The sequence below is a fragment of the Mustela putorius genome, unplaced genomic scaffold (assembly GCF_011764305.1).
Source record: "Mustela putorius furo isolate JIRA1106 unplaced genomic scaffold, ASM1176430v1.1 tig00000267_pilon_pilon_pilon, whole genome shotgun sequence".
NCBI lineage: Eukaryota > Metazoa > Chordata > Mammalia > Carnivora > Mustelidae > Mustela > Mustela putorius.
In genome coordinates, this window is record NW_025421336.1 from 88,327 (window position 1) to 108,314 (window position 19,988).

Below are 19,988 nucleotides of genomic sequence, written 5' to 3' on the forward strand. Positions count from 1 at the left end.
AAGCAGGTGCCATGTGCTCAAGAGGATCTGTCACCAGAGTTAATACAAACACCATCAGATCTAAATTCAACCTGGGCCCCCTCCCCAGAAAGTCCCTTGCAGTAGAAGTACCACGAAGGGTAATCTTGCTCTATCCTCCATTCCCCACTGCTGCCAGGGTGTTATCTGTCTGAAGGCTTCACCCTGTGCCCTCGAAGGAGAGGGACTGTAGGTACCCCTGAAGGGAGATGCTGACACAGAGACAGAACCATGAACAGTTTATTGGGGAGATACCAGGAGAGACAAAGCACAGGGTACAGGATGGGCAGGGAAAGCATTCAGACCACCAGGAAGAAACATTCATATCTTGACTAGATATAAACTCATTGGAGCCTGGTTGTTGGAGGTCAAGGAAGTCTTCAGATTACAAAATGATTACCCTGTAAGGCAAGAGGATTTGGGTTAGTACAATGGGAACTTATGTTTTTCCTAAATGCTCTCTGCCTTCCATACTGTATCTGAGGCCTTGGATGAACACTTGGGTGTGTGGCCACATCTGTGAGTCTGTATGTAATAGACAATAACTGTCTTCACATCTCACATAGAAATATCTGATTGTACCTGTTCTCTTAACTATATTTTACTACATTGTGGCTAGGACCTGACATTTAATAGAAAAAAGGGGGCTCTTTGCCTTGTCTTTAAAATGAGAATTGCCACTACCGGGGGCTGAGGTATTACACTCTTAGTGTATTTTATGGACTTAAACAAACACTTTTTGATGCTCATTGGCATGGAGCTATTTTCATTTAAACAGTGAGAATGGTGAATGGTCAGAGCCCAGATTCTTTGCCCATTATTATTATTATTTTTTCTTTTTGAGACAGAGACAGAGAAAGCACAAACTTGTGAGCGAAGAGGGATGGGGGAGAAGTGAGGGAGAGAGAGAATCCCAGATAGGCTCCAACTCAGCACCGAGCCCGACTTGGGCCTCAATCTCAAAAGCTCGAGATCATGACCTGAGCAGGAATCAAGATTCTGCTGCTTAACCCACTGAGTCGCCCAGGGGCCCCAGCAGGTTTCTTTATGTACTTCAACTCCTATTGTTCTAGTGACCTCAGAATCCAATATGTTCTCTCTATGACAGATTAAAATAAAAGCTGAGGCCCTGAGAAGGCCCCACTGAGAGCTGGTATTTGGACTGAGAAATCTGGAATACAGGCAAATCTGGACACTGGGACTGAAGTCCCAGAGAAGTGCACAGCTATAGGCAGGGTGGTGACGCAGATGCGGAGGCCTGGTGACAGGGCTCCAGCTAGGGCTGCTCCTGGCCAACCCTGACTCTCCCACTAACAGTCTGACTCGGGCTGAGGCCAGGGCGGCCACCATTCACTGGTTCTCCGTCTTGTCTTCATGTTTTCTCGCTGCTGGACTTAAAGTCAGCCAGACAAGAATCCCCAAAGGCCAAGTTAAATTTCCAAATCTCCACAACACTCTTTCACATGGTTCAGAATTTTCAGAAATTCAGGGAAACAACGCTCTTCACAGACTATGAGTGAAGGGATTCATGGCAAAAACGACATTCTGAGACAAATAACGGCGTGATCCACACTGTGTGAGTGAACACATGCTGCAGTCAGTGTGGACGGCATGGTGTCTTCACACTCACTCTCAAGCTGCTGGGCCTGCCAGGAACGGCCTCACCCTCCCTGAGAGAAGCCCAGCCTCTCCCTGAGCACCTCGGGCCTTCTGGGCATCCACAACCTCCTGTTTCTGTGTGACTCAGGGCTCCCTCCCTTCTTTCTGGATACATCTCTAGTTCTTCCCTTATACAGAACACACGGTCTATGTCCTGTCATCAGTGTGTCCCTCCCTTCTCTCAGACACACACCTTCAATTCCTCACATTAAGGCCTCATCCCTCCCGGAGCACAGAGCATCATCTCCATACCATATGTGTGTGTGAAACCTGCTGTGCCCAGCATTCGGAGAAGGGCAGGTCTCTGCCACCACAAGGAACCTACAACCCTCTCAGTATGACTGGAAGACAAGGTCCATCAATTCTAAGTACAGAACAACCAGAAGAAAGTTACCATGTCTTTAGCAGTCTTCACTCCCTCATGCCACGAGAGGCCTGTGGGCAGCACCGCTGGTCCTTGTGGAGGACGCTCCAGCATCTGTATCTGACCCACACCATGGAAAAGACAGAAGCTTCTCCACCTGGAAGTGACTGAGCAACATTCCAGCAAACCCTCTACACCTGCCTCCGGCATCTGCCACTTTTTCTTTCATTCTCACCTCCCAGACCAGACAAGAGCATTATCCACAAGTTTTCTAAGCTACAGAGGACAAGGGCAGACCCCTACGCTAATGAACAATGAAGGGACCACTTCCCTGTGTCAGGCGTTTATACAACTAAGGAAATGACAGCTTAAACCCTACACACTGCAGATGAAGTGAGAGGTGTTTCATCCCTCCCAGAACAACGTATGCGGATGCTGGATGTGTACGACGGTAAGAGACAGATGTCTGCCATTGTGCAAGGGAGACACTTCCTTTCCAACAATGGCAACTGCCCACTGCTTAGTGTGCGCAAATAGCCAGGCACAAGCACGTGTGTCCTGAAGAACTTCAGAATCATACAGCGTCCCCAGCCTGGTTTCCCCTTGAATGTCAAGCCCTGAACACAAACTCTGCCTTTGCTCCACTGACACAACCAGAAGGTGATGATCTGGAAATAGACGCCTGTAAGCTCTGCATGAAGACTTGCCACTTTGAACGGGAAACGACACCACACACAGACCCCAGGATATACCCAACACACAGAGGTCAGGACACTGTGCTGCCCAGAGAGGAACAGGACTCCAGAAATGGGTACAACTGAAAACGCCCCAGCATTTACTTGGTTCTTCTCTGGGACCTTCTCGGGCATGGTGCTGCTATTGTCCCCTTGAGCTCCACAGGCTTCTGATTGGGACCGAAGGCCGAGAAGGGACAGAGGTGGTTTCAGACTGACGATCACACAGGATTCAAGCCAACCCTCTACCCCTGCCCCAGCCTATTCCCCTCTCTCCTTCCGGAGGGTCCACTGTGTTTCTCACAGGACTCCCCGGACCCCTGTGGACGAAGGCGGGAACTGTCCATCACCCTCGCAGATACAACCACTCTTCCTGGGACATATGTTTCCAGAACTAATCTATAATGCTGGACAACTGGGGGTCTCCACATGTGAGACTGATGTGAAGGTTGTGCTTCGTCCAGCCCAGAGCCCAAAACATCGTGTCTGTGTAGTGCACCTGGGCAATGCTTCTATGTCTGTCCTCTGTGGAATGTCACTTTTCTGCTCCATAGTAGATGCCTGCTGCCCAGTTCTGTATGGTGAACCAGACAGTCCATGAGATGGACGTCAGACAAAGTGGAGGAATGTTACCATGTCCTCACTTGGGCTTATTGCTGCATTGCAAAGCCTTGTGGTACCACCTCTCATCCATCCTCTCCACCGACAGAAGTGGTTCAACTATGAATAAGCTCTATGACCCATGTCAATTCAGATCATCTCACCTTGTGGTGGAGGAACGAAGTGTGGCCGAGGCCCCCATGTCCACCACTGTGGAGGTGGATGAGGAGGAGGGAAGTCTGGTACATTCCACCCCATGTGGTAGGGCATACGGAGGAGCCCTGGGCAATGAGGGAACTCTCTCACACCTCTAGCAACCTGCAGAACAGACAAGAAAATATTTTAGCAAAACAGACAAAAGTTGCAACACCAAGAAAAGAAACCAAAAGAAAGAGCTCCCAGCATCCGGCTCCTTCTCCAATACCACCTTCCAGGAGAGCTGCATCATGCTAGAAAACTTACATGTCCCTCCCAGCTGGGGCCAGTACAATGAGGGGGGAGACGGCAATGGCTGTTACAGGAATAGCCTGTCACCACACATCATTGCCCATGTTGGCCCACATTATCCAGCAAGAAGTAGTGTCTTCAAGATGAAAAAGGATCATTGCAAACTAAAGCAGCACATTCCAGACAAGGAGGCATCGACATCCTGAACAATACTTCCTCTATCCTCCTCAGCCACCAGAGAAGATTTTGCTTTGGGAAGAATAGAGAGAATGTGACGAAACTGAATGCCCTTTCTCCACAAAGTTTCCGAGCCACTTGAGGGGAATCGTTGGCGTATAAGTCCCTGACTCTCCCCACGCTGCCTCGCTCCTGACAAAGGGGTCCTCTACTCTCTACAGTTTCTGTCCATGGCTACAAATACACTTGAGGAATTAGGGCCTTGTGGTCTGACAGGGGCACTGGGAAAGTGTCGTCCGAGGGATGTGATATCAAAAACCTTTATTTACACTGAGCAGCTGTGCTTGTCTTTTTTTTTTTTTAAGATTTTATTTGACAGACAGAGATCAGAAGCAGGCAGAGAGGGCAGAGAGAGGAAGGGAAGCAGGCTCTCTGCTGAGCAGAGAGTCTGATGTGGGGCTTGATCCCAGGACATAGGATCATAACCTGAGCCTAAGGAGAGGCTTTAACACATTGAGCCACACAGGCGTCCCCTGTGTTTGTCTGAAAACACAGTCATTGGGAAATTTCAACCTACTGAGTTCCAGAGTCATTTTGTACAATGGGAAATGAAGATGGGAAGGCCATATGAGAGAATTCACAAAAGGGTATATGCTTCCCAGTGGAAAACTCCACACGTGTGATTAGAAAAGAAATCAACTCTCACAGTAACTTAGGACCCAATGACCTGCTCCTGGAAACCCAGCTGAAGGGCTGGGAGGCAGTGATCATGCACGTAATCACTGATGTCCCCCTTCAGAACGTGTGACCCAGTGTGCGATTATGACAGTGCACATAAGAGCTTTGACACTTCAAGATACTTGTAGAAAGGGTCTTAAGTGGGCTGGTTCTGCAAGGCACGTTTTCCAGCAGAAGTAAAATGGAGATGACTTGTGAAACATGCCCTGAGAACATTGCAGACTGCAAAGGAGACAGTATAAAATGCAGAGAGAGTTTTCCCCAGTTTCCGTTTGTGAGGATTACCAGACCCATCTATCCCCAGCAGCATGAGCACAACACCAGAGCACCTGAATGTAACCTAAAGGGAGTCGGGCTGGCCAGAGGACTTCACTGTGGAGGGAGGGGCCCTCCTCCCCCAGTTACTTCCCTGGAGTGCACTGTGGGCAGGCAGGGGTACACATCCGCACACACATCTTCCCCACCACCATGTTCCAATACTATAGCATCTGTGCCAGAACAGCTATCCGCCCCCTGGGTCTCACCTAGCACCTGGGGTGAAGAGATTCCATGGGGAAAACTACTGTCACCACATGTTAATATAGATCTGCACACCTCGACAGAGACACCAAGGATAATCAACTAAGGAAAAAACTCCATTCATGACAGGCCAGTATCTACAGCTGGGACCATACCTCCCACATCACAGCAAACAGAGCAGCTCCTTCTATACATTGAGAACAAACAAAATGATAGGCCCTGGAAAGCCTGTTGTCCACACGTGGAAGTGCATGTGCTTATGGGTCAACCGGAAGCCCACCAGCATCCCCCCTGAACAGCTCTGCTTCCCTCCCTGACAATGGGATCTCCTACACTCCACAAGGGCTGTCCATGGCCACAGACACCGCTGAGGAGATAGGAGTGTCCGGAGTCCTGCAGAGGACCTGGAAGAGTGCTTTCTGAGAGTAACAGGACCCCTTTGAGTGAGCGAGACCAGCTCTGTGGATCTACGTCCCCGACATTCGGACAGTCCTTAGCTCAGGCACAGAGCAAATGCCTAGTCTTTGGTGCTGAGACCCACTGATGGGCTGATTCGATACCCCCAAATGGGAACCAGTGTGTCTGGAGAGCACAGGCAATGCTCCCAAGATGGGTCGGGAGAGACCCTATGAGTTGGCACAGCCATCAGACCCCATCAGAACCCGCTCATGGAAGCACGAGTAAAAACACGTGTGAGGTGTGGGCCTTGCAGAGAGTCACTGGGATTCCCTCTTCAGGGCTGCTGCTCCAGGGGGTGTTTTCTATGACACACCTGGCACCCACCTGCCAGAGTTCATCATCATCTCACCCAGGGGCTAACTGGAGGGATTCCAGCTGTCGTCTTCATCCACTCAGAAGGGACGCACGGGAGGTCACAGCTCACCTTCTCCACAAACACTCAAGCTGCCCAAAGCATGTGGGGCAAGTGTGACGCGGTCCTGGCTTTTCCCATTTTCCATCTGAGGACCTCTGCAGATACCCTCCCAGGTTAGTCTCCTGACCCGAATACTAAAAATGCTCCAGCTCCCGCAGGAAAGCAAACCGCAAGGAGTCAGCCGGACTAGCTGACTTCACTGTGGGGTGAGATGTCACCCTCCTCGAGTTATGTACACAGACACATACACGCACGTCCACACACACACACATACACACACAGATGCATGAGGTGAGCATCCTACCATCACGTGTCTCAAAGCATCTACAGCTTTGGGAGGAAGCACAAAATTGAAGATCTCTAACGGAGCAGGCGGAGGCTCCTGGGTGAACAGCGTGCACTCTGAAGGGATGATCGCAGGACACACACCAAGGCCACAGGCTAGGACAGGGACCTGTCCACACTGCAATCCATTTCAGAAACGGACACAACTAAAAATGCCCAAGCACTTACCGTATGCATCTCTGGGTCGCTTTGAGGGCTAGTGCTGCTGTTCATCCTGGGAACCACTCTAGATGCTAGATCAGACAAAGGTCAGAGTTTTATATTGGTTTCGTGCCCTCCATGCCTTCCTCTCCCCATCTTGCACTCTTTCCCACACTTGGGTCCCTTATCAGAGGGTTTCACCCGTGACTCAAGTGAGTCCTTTGCAACGAGAGACACCAGTCTCCTCTTGCCTGAGACACTCCAGGGCCCTGGTTCCAGTGTTTCTGTAAGTAACCCATCATGTGTAAACAGGTCGGGGTACAACTGGCTATCAACACTAAAATTGGGGTGCTCAACACACATCAGAAAAAAATCACTTTATCTTCATAGATTAAACACCTAAGTGAGAATAGCCTTGCGTGGGGACATCCACAAACCCTCAACATGAACAGCCCATGTTCTCTTCTCAGGCCACAGGTGAATGGTTCATTTGTCCATCCTGCATTTGGGACCTAGAATGCGTGACTGGCCAACAAATAAACATTTCAGGGAAGAAACAGACTTTGACATTTGTATAGTCACGAAAAAAAAAAATCATAGACAGATTGAGCAATAAAGCTATGGCATTGCACCGATAACATGAGAGGAGTAAAATATATTTCATTGCTCAATATGGTCCTATAGATGACAAATAAAACAAAAATATAGAAACCTCCATAATGAGTAAATAAATGCCCTTTTTCACAAATAGTCTTTTTTTTTTTTTGTCAAGGTTTGACCACTGAGTCAAGGTGGAAAGGGCGCTCGTCTCGCACCTTCTCAGGCTCAGCTCTTCCGAAGGGGGTAGCAGGGGGAAGGTGTGGAGTGGCGTGAGCTTCACCTGTCACGGGGGCAAGTGTCCTGCTGCCTGGGGACATATAAGAAAAGCAACCTCCTGTCACCCCTTCAGACAACCTGCAGGCTGGAGGTGGACACACAGCAATCACCCACAGGAACAGGAAGGACACCGTGTGGTTTCACAGCAGAAATCAGGCTGCTGCATTTCACATCGTGCTCCCTACCTTGCCACACAGGCTTCTGCGACTCAGGCCTTCCCGGCATCAGTTCCCGCCTCACGGATCCCACAGGCAGCATCTCCCTTTGCATCATGCGCAGTCTTGAACACAGAAAAAGAATGGACATCTCTAAGAATTACAACACCACGTCCCTCTCCTAGGCAGTAAACAGCATAGCCGTCACCTCTCCAAACACCCGTAAAAACGCACGTCAAACTCTCACACCTGTATTTCAGGCAGGCGTTCTCCCTGCTCTGCTGCATCATCCTTGTTTCCCAATACCGAGCCTTCATCTGCGGCAGAAAAACACACCCACCTTCAGTTGTGCCCGACTGTGCCGCAAACGAAGATGAGGAAAAGGAAAATACTTACCCAGTTAGCCAGAGCGTTCCTCTCTTGAACTGCGATCTGAAAAAGCCAACACACCAGAAACCCATGTTCAGGGCTCTAAGGGCCACGACCATCACCTGCAGGGGGCGCCAAGGGGTCAGTGTGTTGGACACAACTCCCATTACCTTGTGGTTGAAGGTGAGGTTAGACTCCTGCAGCTCTTCCCGCATTTCTTCCACTTCTTGTCTGTGAGGGGGACAATTGTTTTCTTCAGACAAAACCCAACACTGGGTGTGGTTTTCAATCATCTGCCAATGTGGCCTCCTCCTCTTATCTGTCCCCTCATACAATTGATCCTGACACAGGAAACACTTTCACCTGACTATAATTGGACTGTGGGATCCAAGCTGTTCTTACAGCCTTTCCTTCATCATTTTTTCTTTGCCTGCGGGATCAAAACCGACAAAACTTCCTTACCCGTTTTCAATCTTTCCCTCAGTTATCACATGACAAATGTCTTTTGTCATGAAGCTCTATTCTCCTTTAACTTCTATCCTCACTATGGTTCCCAGGTTTGCAAAGACCAGCACCATCAGATGCCACTACTGGGCTTATGGGAAAGACTCATCCTAGGACAAACTGTTTTCCTCCAAACACCACCTCAAGGACGCTGGTATGGAGCTAGTTTCCACAGTCAGGCCAACACTGGGGATCCGGATATGTTTAGTAACGTAATTGTTTTGTGCCTTATCTTTCTGTGTCAGTTAATTCGCTCTGGATACATCCTCTGAATTTTAGTGTATATTACTTAATTGAGTCCTCAAAATGTACAAAGATTAACAATCCAAAGGGAGGGAGGAGTCAAGATGGTCGAGAAACAGCAGGCTGAGATGACATCAGGTAGCAGGAGACGAGCTAAATAGCTTATCAAAACATTCCAAACACCTACAAATCCAACAGGAGATCGAAGAGAAAAAGAGCATCAATTTTGAGAAACAGAAAATCGACTACTTTCTGAAAGGTAGGACCCCACGGAGAAGTGAATCCAAAGCGACGCGAAGAGAGACCCTGGGGGGAGGGTCCGGCTTCTGACAAGCAACAGAGCACAAAACCAGGACTTTTAAAAGCGATGCGCACTGAGGGACGTCGCTCCAGAGGCTAAACCGGGCTGAAGCCCGTGCAGGGACAGCGTGCCCCCAGGTCCTGCAGGGTCACAGAAGGCCCGGGGGTGTCTGAGTGTCATAGAACACGCAGGTATTAGAGCAGGGAAGCCGGGAACAGAAAGAGATCCAAGGAGTGACCTCTCAACTCAGCGTTACCTTGAACCGTAATCCATGGCACAGGATCTGGGGAAATCCCCCCAAAAGAGCTCAGCGATCTAAGGGTTTCGGAGACTCCAGGTGGAGCTGTGTGCCAGAGACAGAGACACTTGGTCCACAGCCTGGGTGAGGTCTGAGCGCAGCCAGAGGCCAGGGAGAGGGAAATGATGAGTGCTTTTCCCTGAGGGCGCACTGAGGAATGGGTCCCTGAGCTCTCAGCTCCTCCAGGCCAGAGATTGGGAGGCCACCACTTTCATTACTGATCTCTGGAACTCTACGGAAAGTGTTCAGGAAACAAAATCTCCTGAAAGCGACCCCAGCGGATTACTTAGCCTGGCCTCTGGAAAGGGTGGTGCAATTCCGCCTGGGGCAAAGAGACCTGCGGATCACTACAACAGGCCCCTCCCTGAGAAGACCAACAAGAAATCCAGTCAAGACCAAGTTCACTTACCAAGGAGAACAGCGGAATACCAGAGGAGGCGAAAGCAAACCATGAATTCACGGCTTTCTCCTCATGATACAAAGTTAATTTTTTTAACTTTACTTTTTTTATCTTCAGCTAATTTTTTTTAACTTTTACCGTATCTTCTTTTTAACGTTTTTTTAAACTAGTTTATCTTAACAATACTTTCCATAAAAAAAAATCTTTTTCGAACCTTCATTATTATTGTTGTATGTTATCCTTCATTGTATCTAACTTCAGTTTCTGTATACACGTAGGGTTTTTTTCTTCTAAAAAAATTTGGGGTACAACTTCTTCTAATAGATGAAACTACACCCTAAATCTACCACCGGGCTTGTTCTACTCTCCAGCCTGAGCAATTCTTCTCCACTTTCTTTTTTCTTTATTCTCCCAACCAACTTACATATCAACTCTTTCTTTAGAAATTAAAAAAAAAATTCTTTTCATCTTAATAGTCATATTCTGTCCTTTCATTGTGTTTACTCTTATATATGTTTTCCATTCTTTAAAATTTTGGGAGGTAATTTCTTGTAAGAGACAAAAATACACCCAAAATTAAGTGAATGACCCTGTTCTAGTCACCAGTCTAATATGTATATATAATTTTTTCTTTTTTATATTATTTCATTATTTGTATTCTTTTAAAATTTTTTTTCCCTGAACTTCCTTTTTACCCCCTTTCTCTCCCACCATGATTTGGGGTCTCTTCTGATTTGGCTCAAGCACACTTTCCTGGGGTCTTTGCCACCCTTTTAGTATTTTATTTGCTCCTTCAAATATTCTTATCTGGACAAAGTGACAAGGTGGAAAAACTCACCACAAAAAAAAAGAACAAGAGGCAGTACCGAAGGCTAGGGACCTAATCAATATGGACATTGGTAATATGTCAGATCTAGAGCTCAAAATGACGATTCCCAAGGTTCTAGCCACGCTCTAAAAAGGCATGGAAGATATTAAAGAAACCCTATCTGGAGATATAAAAGCCCTTTCTGGATAAATAAAAGAACCACAGTTTAACCATGTTGAAATCAAAAAAGCTATTAAAGAGGTGCAATCAAAGATGGAGGCTCTTACTGCTAGGATAAATGAGGCAGAAGAAAGAATTAGTGATATAGAAGACCAAATAACAGAGAATAAAGAAGCTGAGCAAAAGAGAGACAAACAACTACAGGATCACTTGGGGAGTATTCCAAAGATAAGTGATACCATAAGACAAAACAACATTAGAATAACTGGGATTCCAGAAGGAGAAGAAGAGAGAGCAGAGCAGAAGGTCTACTGGAGAGAATTATTGGAGAGAATTTCCCTAATATGGCAAAGGGAGCAAACATCAAAATCCAGGAGGTGTAGAGAACCCCCCTCGAAATCAATAAGATTAGGTCCACAACCCGTCATCTAATAGTAAAATTTACAAGTCTTAGCAACAAAGAGAAAATCCTGACAGCACCCCGGGACAAGAAGTCTGTAACATACAATGGTAAAAATATTAGATTGGAAGCAAACGTATCCAAAGTGACCTGGCAGACCAGCAAGGAATGGCAAGATATATTCAGAGCAATAAACGAGAACAATATGCAGCCAAGAATACTATATCCAGCTAGACTATCATTGAAAATAGAAGGAGAGGTAAAAACATTCCAGGACAAACAAAAACTGAAAGAATTTGCAAACACCAAACCAGCTCTACAAAAAATATTGAAAGTAGTCCTCTAAGCAAAGCAAAGAGAGAGCCTAAAAGTTGTAGATCAGAAAGGAACAGAGACAACATACAGTAACAGTCATCTTACAGGCAATACAAGGGCACTAAATTTATATCTCTCAATAGTTCCCCTGAATGTAAATGGGTTAAATGCCCCAATCAAAAGACACAGGGTATCAGAATGGATAAAAAAAAAATACCCAACCATATGCTGCCTACAAGAAACTCATTTTAGACCCTAAGACACATCCAGATTTAAAGCGAGGGTGTGGAAAACAATTTACCATGCTAATGAAAATCAGAAGAAAACTGGAGTGGCAATCCTTCTATCAGATCAATTAGATTTTATGCCAAAGACTATAATAAAAGAGATGAGGAAGGACACTATATTATACTCAAAGGGTCTCTCCAACAAGAAGATCTAACAATTTTAAATATCTATGCCCCTGACATGGGAGCAGCCAACTATATAAACCAATTAATAACAAAATCAAAGAAACACATCAACAATAATACAAGAAGAGTAGGGGACTTTAACACTCTCCTCACTGAAATGGACAGATCATGCAAGCGAAAGATGAACAAGGAAATAAATGCCTTAAATGACACACTGGACCATCACAGATGTATTCAGAACATTCCATCCCAAAGCAACAATACGTATTCTTCTCTAATGCACATGGAACATTCTCCAAAATAGATCACATTCTGGGTCATAAATCAGGCCTCACCGGTATCAAAAGATTGCGATCATCCCCTGCATATTTTCAGACCACAAAGCTCTGAAGCTAGAACTCAATCACAAGAGGAAAGTTGGAAGGAACTCAAATGACAGAGAAAGGAAGCTAAAGAGCATCCTATTAAAGAATGGATGGGTCAACCAGGAAAATAAAGAAGAATTGAAAAAAAAATTCATGGAAACAAATGACAATGAAAACACAATGGTTCAAAATCTGTGGGACACAGCAAAGGCAGTGCTGAGAGGAAAATATATAGCGATACAAGCCTTTCTCAAGAAATAAGAAAGGTCTCAAATATACAACCTAACCCTACACCTAAAGGAGCTGGAGAAAGAACACCAAAGAAAACCTAAACTCAGCAGGAGAAGAGAAATCATAAAGATCAGAGCAGAAATCAATGAAATAGAAACAAACAGGGGCGCCTGGGTGGCTCAGTGGGTTGGGCCTCTGCCTTCGGCTCAGGTCATGATCCCAGGGTCCCGGGATCGAGCCCCGCATCGGGCTCTCTGCTCAGCGGGAAGCCTGCTTCCTCCTCCCTCTCTCTGCCTGCCTCTCTGCCTACTGCCTACTTGTGATCTCTCTCTCTGTCAAATAAATACTTAAAATCTTTCAAAACAAACAAACAAACAAATAAACAAAACAATAGAACAAATCAATGAAACTAGGAGCTGGTTCTCTGAAAGAATTAATAAGATTGATTAAACCCCTGGCCACACCTATCAAAGGAAAAAAAAAAGGACCCAAATTAATAAAATCACAAATGAAAGAGAGAGAAATCAAACCAACACCAAAGAAATACAAACAATTATAAGAACATATTATGAGCAACTCTTTGCCAACAAATTTGACAATCTGGAAGAAGTGGGTGTACTAGTAGAGACAATATTATCTACCACAAGTGAGCCAGGAAGAAATAGAAAACCTTAACAGACCCATAACCAGTAGGGAGACTGAAATAGTCATCAAAAATATCCAAACAAATAAAAGCCCAGGGCCAGATTGCTTCCCAGGGGAATTCTATCAAACATTTAAAGAAGAATTAATTCCTATTGTCCCGAAACTGTTCCAAAAAACTGAAATGGTAGGAAACCTTCCAAACTCGTTTTATGAGGCCTGCATCACCTTGATCCCCAAACCAGACAAGGATCCCATCCAAAAAGAGAATTACAGATCAAGATCCTTGATGAACACAGATGCAAGAATTCTCACCAAAACACTAGCCAATAGGATCCAAGAGTACATTAAAACGATTATTCTCCACCACCAAGTGGGATTTATTCCAGGGCTGCAAGGTTGGTTCAACATCCGCAAATCAATTAATGTGATACAATACATTAAGAAAAGAACAAGAACCACATGATACTCTCAATAGATGCTGAAAAAGCATTGGACAAAGTATAGCATTCCTTCCTCATCAGAACACTTCAAAGTGTAGGGATAGAGAGCACATATCTCAATATTATCAAAGCCATCTATGGAAAACCCACTGCAAATATCATTCTCAATGGAGAAAAAAACTGAGAGCTTTTCCGCTAAGGTCAGGAACACGGCAGGGATGTCCATTATCACCACTGCTATTCAACATAGTACTAGAAGTCCACGCCTCAGCAATCAGACAACAAAAAGATATCAAAAAACATCCAAATCGGCCAAAAAAAAAAAAAAAAAGTCAAACTCTCACTCTTTGCAGATGATATGATACTATATGTGGAAACCCCAAAAGACTTCACTCCAAATCTGCTAGAACTTGTACAGGAATTCAGTAAAGTGTCAGGATATAAAACCGATGCACAGAAATCAGTTGCATTGCTTTACACAACAACAAGACAAAAGGACGAAAATTAAGGAGTCAACCCCATTTACAACTGCACCAAAAACCACAAGATAATTAGGAATACAACTAAGCAAAGAGGCAAAGAATCTATACTAAGAAAACTCTAAAGTACTCATGAAAGAAATTGAGGAAGACACAAAGAAATGGAAAAAGGTTCCATGCACCTGGATTGGAAAAACAAATATTATGAAAATGTCTTTGCTACCTAAAGAAATTCACACATTTAATGCAATCCCTATCAAAATCCCATCCATTTTTTTTTTCAAAGAAATGGAACAAATAATCCTAAAATTTATATGGAACCAGAAAAAACCTCGAATAGCCAAAGCAATATTGAAAAAGAAAGCCAAAGTTGGTGGCATCACAATTCTGGAATTCAAGCTCTGCTACAAAGCTGTCATCATCAAGACAGAATGGTACTGGAACAAAAACTGACACATAGATCAATGGATCAGAAGAGAGAACCCAAAAATACACCCTCAACTCTATGGTCAACTAATCTTCAACAAAGCAGGAAAGAACGTCCAATGTCCAAATGACAGTCTCTTCAACAAATGGTGTTGGGAAAATTGGACAGCCACATGCATTAAAATGAAACTGGACCATTTCCTTACACTACTCAGGAAAATAGACTCAAAATGGACGAAGGACGCCAATGTGAGAAAGGAATCCATCAAAATCCTTGAGGAGAATACAGGCAACAACATCTTCAACCTCAACCACAGCAACTTCTTCCTAGAATCATCATCAAAAGGGAGGAAATCAAATCAAAAAAAAACAAACTATTGGAACTTCATCAAGACCAAAAGCTTCTGCACAGCAAAGGAAACAGTTAACAAAACCAAAAGACAACTGACAGAATGGGAGAAGATATTGGCAAACAACATATCAGATAAAGGGGTAGGATCCAAAATCTATAAAGAGCTTCGGAAACTCAACACCCAAAGAACAAATAATCCAATCAAGAAATGGCAGAGGACATGAACAGACATTTCTGCAAAGACATCCAGATGGCCAACAGACACATGAAAAATTGCTCCACATCACTCGGCATCAGGGAAATTCAAATCAAAACCACAATGAGATACCACCTCACACTAGTCAGAATGGCTAAGATTAACAAGTCAGGAAATGACAGATGCTGGCGAGGATGCATAGAAAAAGGAACACTCTTTACACTTTTGGTGGAAATGTAAGCTGGTGCAACCAACTCTGGAAAAACAGCATGGTGGTTTGTCAAAAAGCTGAAAATAGAGCTACCCTATGACCCAGAAATTGCACTACTGGCTATTTACCCTAATGATACAAACGTAGTGATCTGAAGGGCCACGTGTACCTGAATGTTTATAGCAGCAATGTCCACAATAGCCAAACTACGGAAAGGACCTAGATGTCCATCAACAAATGAGTGGATAAAGAAGATGTGGTATATATATATACAGTGGAATACTATGAAGCCATCAAAAGAAATATCTTGCCATTTGCGACGACGTGCATGGAACTAGAGGGAATTATCCTTATCGAAAGAAGTCGACCGGATAAAGACAACTATCATAGGGTCTCCCTGACATGAGGAAGTGGAGATGCAACGTGGGGGGTTGTGGGGTAGGAAAAGAATAAATGAAACAAGATGTCACAAAATAAACTGAGGGATGCTGGGGGGAAGGTTGTAGGGAGAGGATGGTGGGGTTATGGACACTGGGGAGGGGTATGAGCTATGGTGAGTGCTGTGAAGTGTGTAAGCCTGGTGAATAACAGACCTGTACCCCTGGGGCTAAGAATACATCATAGGTTTATAAGAAAAAATTAAAAAATTTAAAAAAAAAAATCCAAAGGGAACTTTTCAGGAGCCAACAGTATGTAGTGTCTGAACTTACCTGTACTTCTCCATTTCTTCTTCAGTTACTTTCAGATATTTATCGGCAGCTAACAGCTCATTCTTAGTTGCATTCAATTCATACAGTTTCTCTTCTAGCTTCCTAAGATGGGAGAGATATATACATTGTCCAGTAGCCACGGTCCTGAATTTTTGCCATTTATTCTTCTAGCACACTTGATGGCCTATGTTGGAATGTCCCTGCTAAAAGCACAGACTGACAACACAACAGGGAAATGAATGAAGGCCCCATTTAGGGTTGAAGAAACATCGAACTTTTGCTGCTGGCCAAGCTCCCTGCAATCGGGGCTGTCTTTTTACTTGTCTACTTTAATTCATTCACCATGTCACCAAATAATATTGCACTCTGTGCCCTCTTGGAATGCGTCTTTGGTTTGAGATGGTGAAGGCTCATTTCAATTCAAAGTGAAAAGCCAAGCCTGACGAGCTACACTCATTAGGATGAATAGGGGCCCATCATTAGGCTCTGTGGGGAGCCCTGATCCTCAGACCAAGGCTGTGCCCCCACATTCAGCCCAAAGGAACTTCCAGAATATGGCTTCACTGGTATGGAAACTCACTCCCACACATCTCTAGGCTTTAGAAGTACAACCCCTGGCCCCTTGTGAAAGATCCTGGTATAGGAAAAGGCCAATCTTAGTGCCGAAAATATGTCCTCATATAATCCATGTGAACTGTCACATACTCAGGGTGTTATCTCAGTGGAACATAGTTCAGATGTAAATCTGTCAACTCCAGTGACTCTACCTTTATTTAAAAAAAAAGATTTTATTTATTTATTTGAGAGAGAGAGATCTCAAGTATGCAGAGAGGTAGGCAGAGGGTGGGGGGGGGGAAGCAGGCTGTCCACTGAGCAGAGAACCCAATGCTGGGCTCCATCCCAGGGGGACCATGAACTCAGCCGAAAGCAGAGGCTCTAACCTACTGAACCACCCAGGCCCCCCAAGTCAACCTTCTTGACCAAAACCAGCTTCATGGATGGTGAAGGCAGCAAACGGTGATGCTTAGAAAGTTTGGTCTGCTGGGCTGCCCTCAACTCTTTTGTTCATGGTGTTCATTCACAAGGTTTCAACAGGACACTTGTCAAGAATCTCATGCAGAAAGACTTAGGGACAGACAAAAGCTCTAGAAAGAGAAGGACAGGAGCATCTGCTTCTGGTCTCTCAACCATCCTTCAGCAAATGTCTTCTGGAGCGGCAGTCAGTGTGTGGCTCAGGGATATGGTGTTGAAGAGAGAAAGGTGGTCAGGACATTGGGCCTGCCCCAAGAAGGTCCTGAAGTACGTAAATTAAAAGTAAGACTCCTTTCTTTGCCTGAATTGTGTTCTAACAGCAGAAATAAAAGTAATGAAATATTATTATTATTATTAAAATTAATATTATTTCAAAGATTGATTTGAGAGAAGGAAAGAGTGAGGGGAGTGGGTCTTTACCAATGAACAGAACCCAAGTGCCTGTGAGAGAGAGTGGTCCCCACCCCCGATGTGGGAAGGAATAACACAAAGCTGAGTCTCCAGGGTAGACAGGGAACAGTTTTGCTTTTCCACATGAATGAGGGACTCCAACGTCCTTATCTCTCCTGAGAAATAAAAGGACACACTGGACAAGAGAGCAAACTTGTGAGTGAATGCACCCAATTTCTAAAGAGCACATGAAGAAACATGATAATCAGATGGAGAAGAAGGAAGCCTAGGAGAAAGCCAGCCTGGCAGTGGGAGCCAGTTTCCGGAGGACACATCAGTGAATTCTAGAACAGGCAAGTGAATACAAAGTAAATGAACAAGCAACCTTTTGGGGACAGTTTGGAATGCAACAAGTGAAGCTCTCATCCAGCCAGCAAAGATGAGACTTAGTGAAACTGCAGGCTTTGGTTGGGATCCAAGAGACATACACCTAGAAAATCGTGTGGAGGGGCACCAGGATGGCTCAGTAATTATCTGCTTAAAAGTATTTGGTACAGGTCATGATCCCAGGGTCCTGCAATAGAGCCCCACACTGGACTCCCTGTTCGGCGGGAAGCCTGCTTCTCCCTCTCACACTCCCCCTGCTTGTGTTCTCTCTCTCGCGGTGTCTCTTTCTGTCAAATAGATAAATAAAATCTCTTAAGAAAGAAAGAAAGAAAGAAAGAAAGAAAGAAAGAAAGAAAGAAAGAAAGATAGATAGAAAAAAAAAAGAAAATCAGGTGGTCAGGAAATACCCTGGCCTTCTAAGGTATTGGGCTGCAGCGAATGATCTCAGTTGTACACCAGATAAAGGGACCCAGTATTGCTGGAGCCCCAGCACACTTTCCACAAAGAAACTTTCCCTGTTTCTGCAGGAAGAGAATTCCATTTTTCTCTCCATGTTCTGGACCCAAGTCTCATACTGAACAAGAAATGGACCTAATGCAGGAGTGGTCAGAGCATGTGATGAGAGTTAAAATGTAGACTGATCCAGAGGGGATCCATGTATCAAAGTGATTAATGCTGGTACCTTCCCCCTTCTTCCCCAATGAATCACACAATAACATGTGGCAAGTCATTAGAACAGAAAGGAAAATTCAGGTTACACAAATCAAGACAGGAAGGGCAGGCACAATTCTACAGAATGCATTTGGCAAAAATACACAAAGATCCAATTCCAGAAGATCCAAATACTTGCCGCCACGAAAATTCATACAACAATATCTATGACAACACAGCAATAGCTTACTCTTCTGCAGTCAGTTTTCGGTTTTCAGAGAACTCCACCACCATATCCAATTTTTTCTTTAGCAGGTTCAATTCTGCTGCTTTAGAACTCAGGGCATTACACTGGTCTTCCAGGAATGTTTTCCTTTCTGTAAAGGATGAGTTTAATTTTCTATGTTTGTGCCATGACTTGAGAACTTGGTTTCAATGGGGAAAGGAGAAGGGCAAGGCTGTGAAGGCAGAAAGGCATTCTCTCCCTGCCCGATGCAAACTCATTGCCACCATATGGAGATTTCATCCCCCAAAACAAAGTACCTTTCAGTTCTTGGTTTTTTGATGTCAAGGCTCTCAACTCTTGATCCGCCAGTGCATCTTGGGCCTTTAAGACAGATTTGAGAAAAGACATATGAGGGCACCTAACAGGACAGGATCATGGAGGGCAACAAAGAAAGCCCTTGAGGCATAAATGGAATAAGGGGCAAGTAAAGAAACTAGTTCATGTCAAAAACCGCACAAATGGCTTTCTTAGAGGAACTGATATAAAATAATATTCTACTATACATATTGGGCTTGTTATCATCCTTCACTGCTCACGTATTTTGTGGGATTTTCTATGTAACTTGGAGGGCAGCGCTGAATGATGTGATGATTACCCAGCTGTGAAATAAACCATACTTCCTAGGCCTTGAAATTGCAAATCTCATCGGGGTGGTCCTAAGTGAAATCACAGTTCACGGTTCAGTAGAGGTTGCTGTTCCCAGATGCCCACGCTCTACTGCGCAAACAGCACAGGAGTACACTGCACTCACCTCACCCAAATAAACCAAAAGCCTCCCAAGCCACATTATAGTACAACTAACACCTAACTTTTACCACATCCACATTCTTAATATTCATTTCTCTCTGAGCTTGTAAAGAGAGCCTGTTTACAATGAAGGGAGTCCTTCAAATTTTCATTAATCTCTTCCACCTTTTTGATGTTCTCCTTCAAGAAAACATATTGAATGAGTAACAGTGATTCATTCCTTGGGGCACCTGGGTTGCACCTGGGTGGCCCAGTCTGTGGAGTGTCTGACTCCTGCTTTCGTTTGCCTCAAGTCCTGATCTCAGGGTCATGGGATTGATCCCCGCATCAGGCGAAACACTCGGCACGGTGTCAGCTTGGCATTCTCTCTCTGTCTCCTTCAGACCCCCTCCCCTCACTCTTTCCTTCTCTCAAATCAATCTTTGAAATAATAATAATTTTAATAATAATAATAATATTTTATTACTTTTATTTCTGCTGTTAGAACACAATTCAGGCAAAGAAAGGAGTCTTACTTTTAATTTACGTACTCCAGCAAGGGAACGCTTATGTTCTCTCTTCG

General features: G+C 44.7%; 1 protein-coding gene across 1 annotated transcript; it reads right to left on the reverse strand.

Moving 5' to 3' along the window:
• Positions 1-235: 235 nt before the first annotated feature.
• On the reverse strand, positions 236-19,985 carry LOC123391626 (transport and Golgi organization protein 1 homolog). Its single transcript, XM_045078485.1, has 11 exons — positions 19,942-19,985; positions 18,937-19,000; positions 18,644-18,770; positions 15,934-16,035; positions 8,187-8,247; positions 8,044-8,079; positions 7,897-7,964; positions 7,678-7,772; positions 6,644-6,708; positions 3,540-3,693; positions 236-419 (listed from the first exon to the last, which is right to left on the reverse strand). The coding sequence occupies exons 3-11, from the start codon at positions 18,685-18,687 to the stop codon at positions 415-417; spliced, it is 630 nt and encodes a 209-aa protein (XP_044934420.1). The 5' UTR covers positions 18,688-18,770; positions 18,937-19,000; positions 19,942-19,985; the 3' UTR covers positions 236-414.
• Positions 19,986-19,988: the final 3 nt, after the last annotated feature.

Coding starts and splice junctions, on each gene's coding strand:
- LOC123391626 (XM_045078485.1), bottom strand. CDS start 18,687: ATGGTGGTGGAGTTCTCTGAAAACCGAAAACTGACTGCAGAAGA. Junction 7,773..7,896: donor AACGCCTGCCTGAAATACAG/GTGTGAGAGTTT, acceptor TCTGTGTTCAAG/ACTGCGCATGATGCAAAGGG. Junction 6,709..7,677: donor GCAGAAGCCTGTGTGGCAAG/GTAGGGAGCACG, acceptor TGTCTGATCTAG/CATCTAGAGTGGTTCCCAGG.